Source organism: Borostomias antarcticus, assembly GCF_949987555.1.
Source record: "Borostomias antarcticus genome assembly, contig: scaffold_116, whole genome shotgun sequence".
NCBI lineage: Eukaryota > Metazoa > Chordata > Actinopteri > Stomiiformes > Stomiidae > Borostomias > Borostomias antarcticus.
Genome location: NW_028175885.1, coordinates 356261 through 358760, shown reverse-complemented (window position 1 = coordinate 358760; position 2500 = coordinate 356261). Strand labels below are relative to the sequence as shown.

Here is a 2500-nt window from a genome sequence, read left to right as displayed (position 1 = left end):
CACACACACTCTAGACACACACACACACACACACACACACACACTCTAGACACACACACACACACTAGACACACACACACTCTAGACACACACACACTCTAGACACACACACACACACTCTAGACACACACGCTCTAGACACAGACACACACACACTCTAGACACACACTCTAGACACACACTCTAGACACACACACACACACATACTTGACATACACACTCTAGACACACACTCTAGACACACACACACACACATACTTGACATACACACTCTATACACACACACACGCTCTAGACACACACGCTTGGACAGGCTGAAATGGTTGTAAATATGAAGTGGTCCATCATGGTATCTAGTCAGCTGGACGTCCTGGACTGTGTCAGACGAGATGATGGATGATGGAGGGATGTTCTCCTCCTCTGGATCATGAGGGAGGGATGTTCTCCTCCTCTGGATCATGAGGGAGGGATGTTCTCCTCCTCTGGACCATGAGGGAGGGATGTTCTCCTCCTCTGGATCATGAGGGAGGGATGTTCTCCTCCTCTGGACCATGAGGGAGGGACGTTCTCCTCCTCTGGACCTCCTCTGTCTGCACCGGTCAAGACAGGACCAACAACAACGTTTGATTGACAGGATGACCCATAGAAGGACGTACTCATGTGTATTCTGACAGGATGACCCATAGAAGGACGTACTCATGTGTATTCCCTCAACATGACCAATAAAACTTTTTGAATGAACAGAGTTGTGGTGTATTTAAAGGAAAAGAGCCCAGTCAGCTGCTGAGAAACAACGTTTATATAAAACACACCAGAACAGAGCAGAACACACCAGAACATGTCCATGAATCAAACACAACAGAGCAGAACATGTCCATGAATCAAACACACTAGAACAGAGCAGAACATGTCCATGAATGAAACACACTAGAACAGAGCAGAACAGAGCAGAACATGTCCATAAATAAAACACGCCAGAACAGAGCAGAACATGTCCATGAATAAGAGTGTGTTTACAAACAAACAACAGAACACAATATCAAAATGTATTTCGTGTGTGTGTGTGTGTGTGTGTGTGTGTGTGTGGTTAGTCTCTGAGAGGGTGTGTGTGTGTGTGTGTGTGTGTGTGTGGTTAGTCTCTGAGAGGGTGTGTGTGTGTGTGTGGTCAGTCTCTGAGAGGGTATGTGTGTGTGTGTGTGTGTGTGTGTGTGTGTGTGTGTGTGGGTCAGTCTCTGAGAGGGTGTGTGTGTGTGTGTGTGTGTGTGTGTGTGTGGTCAGTCTCTGAGAGGGTGTGTGTGTGTGTGTGTGTGTGTGTGTGTGTGGTTAGTCTCTGAGAGGGTGTGTCTGTGTGTGTGTGTGTGTGTGTGTGTGTGTGGTTAGTCTCTGAGAGGGGGTGTGTGTGTGTGTGTGTGTGTGTGTGTGTGTGTGTGGTTAGTCTCTGAGAGGGTGTGTCTGTGTGTGTGTGTGTGTGTGTGTGTGTGTGGTTAGTCTCTGAGAGGGGGTGTGTGTGTGTGTGTGTGTGTGTGTGTGTGTGTGTGGTTAGTCTCTGAGAGGGTGTGTGTGTGTGTGTGTGTGTGTGTGTGTGTGGGGGTCAGTCTCTGAGAGGGTGTGTGTGTGTGTGTGTGTGTGTGTGTGGTTAGTCTCTGAGAGGGTGTGTGTGTGTGTGTGTGTGTGTGTGTGTGTGTGTGTGTGTGTGTGTGTGTGTGGTTAGTCTCGGAGAGGGAATGCTCTGGTCAGTATTAGCTCCACGCTGGCTCCGCCCAGAGAGCACGCCTCAAGGACACACACAAGCCTCTGATTGGCCAGCTGGCTCGCCGTGGCAACCAGGTCAGCTAGGAGCAGAGAGGAAACATCATCATCATCATCATCATCATCATCATCATCAGTGACACACTGTGTGTGTGTCGTGTTGACCAGGTCTAGGAGTGTGTGTGTGTGTGTCGTGTTGACCAGGTCTAGGAGTGTGTGTGTGTGTGTGTGTGTGTCGTGTTGACCAGGTCTAGGAGTGTGTGTGTGTGTGTGTGTTGTGATGACCAGGTCTAGGAGTGTGTGTGTGTGTGTGTGTGTGGTACTGACCTGGTGTGTGTGTGTGTGTGTGTGTGTGTAGTACTGACCTGGTGTGTGTGTGTGTGTGTGTGTGTGTGTGTGTGTGTGTGGTACTGACCTGGTGTGTGTGTGTGTGTGTGTGTGTGTGGTACTGACCTGGTGTGTGTGTGTGTGTGTGTGTGTGTGTGTGTGTGTGTGTGTGGTACTGACCTGGTGTGTGTGTGTGTGTGGTACTGACCTGGTGCGGGAGGGTGTGTGTGTGTGTGTGTGTGTGTGTGTGTGGTACTGACCTGGTGAGTGTGTGTGTGTGTGTGTGTGTGTGTGTGTGGTACTGACCTGGTGAGTGTGTGTGTGTGTGTGTGTGTGTGTGTGTGTGGTACTGACCTGGTGAGTGTGTGTGTGTGTGTGTGTGTGTGTGTGGTACTGACCTGGTGCGGGAGGGTGTGTGTGTGTG

The 2500-nt window shown here is 49.8% G+C and overlaps 1 protein-coding gene across 1 annotated transcript in view; it reads right to left on the bottom strand.

Moving 5' to 3' along the window:
• Nucleotides 1–1380: 1380 nt before the first annotated feature.
• The window catches only part of LOC311329089 (RPA-related protein RADX), a gene marked incomplete at its 5' end in the record, with an annotated part of 7357 nt that continues 6237 nt past the window's right edge, over nt 1381–2500 (bottom strand). The window contains one exon of the mRNA XM_084462976.1: nt 1381–1832. Within this exon, the coding sequence (XP_084319102.1) occupies nt 1708–1832 (125 nt within the window). The 3' untranslated portion in view covers nt 1381–1707. The remainder of the gene's footprint in view (nt 1833–2500) is intronic.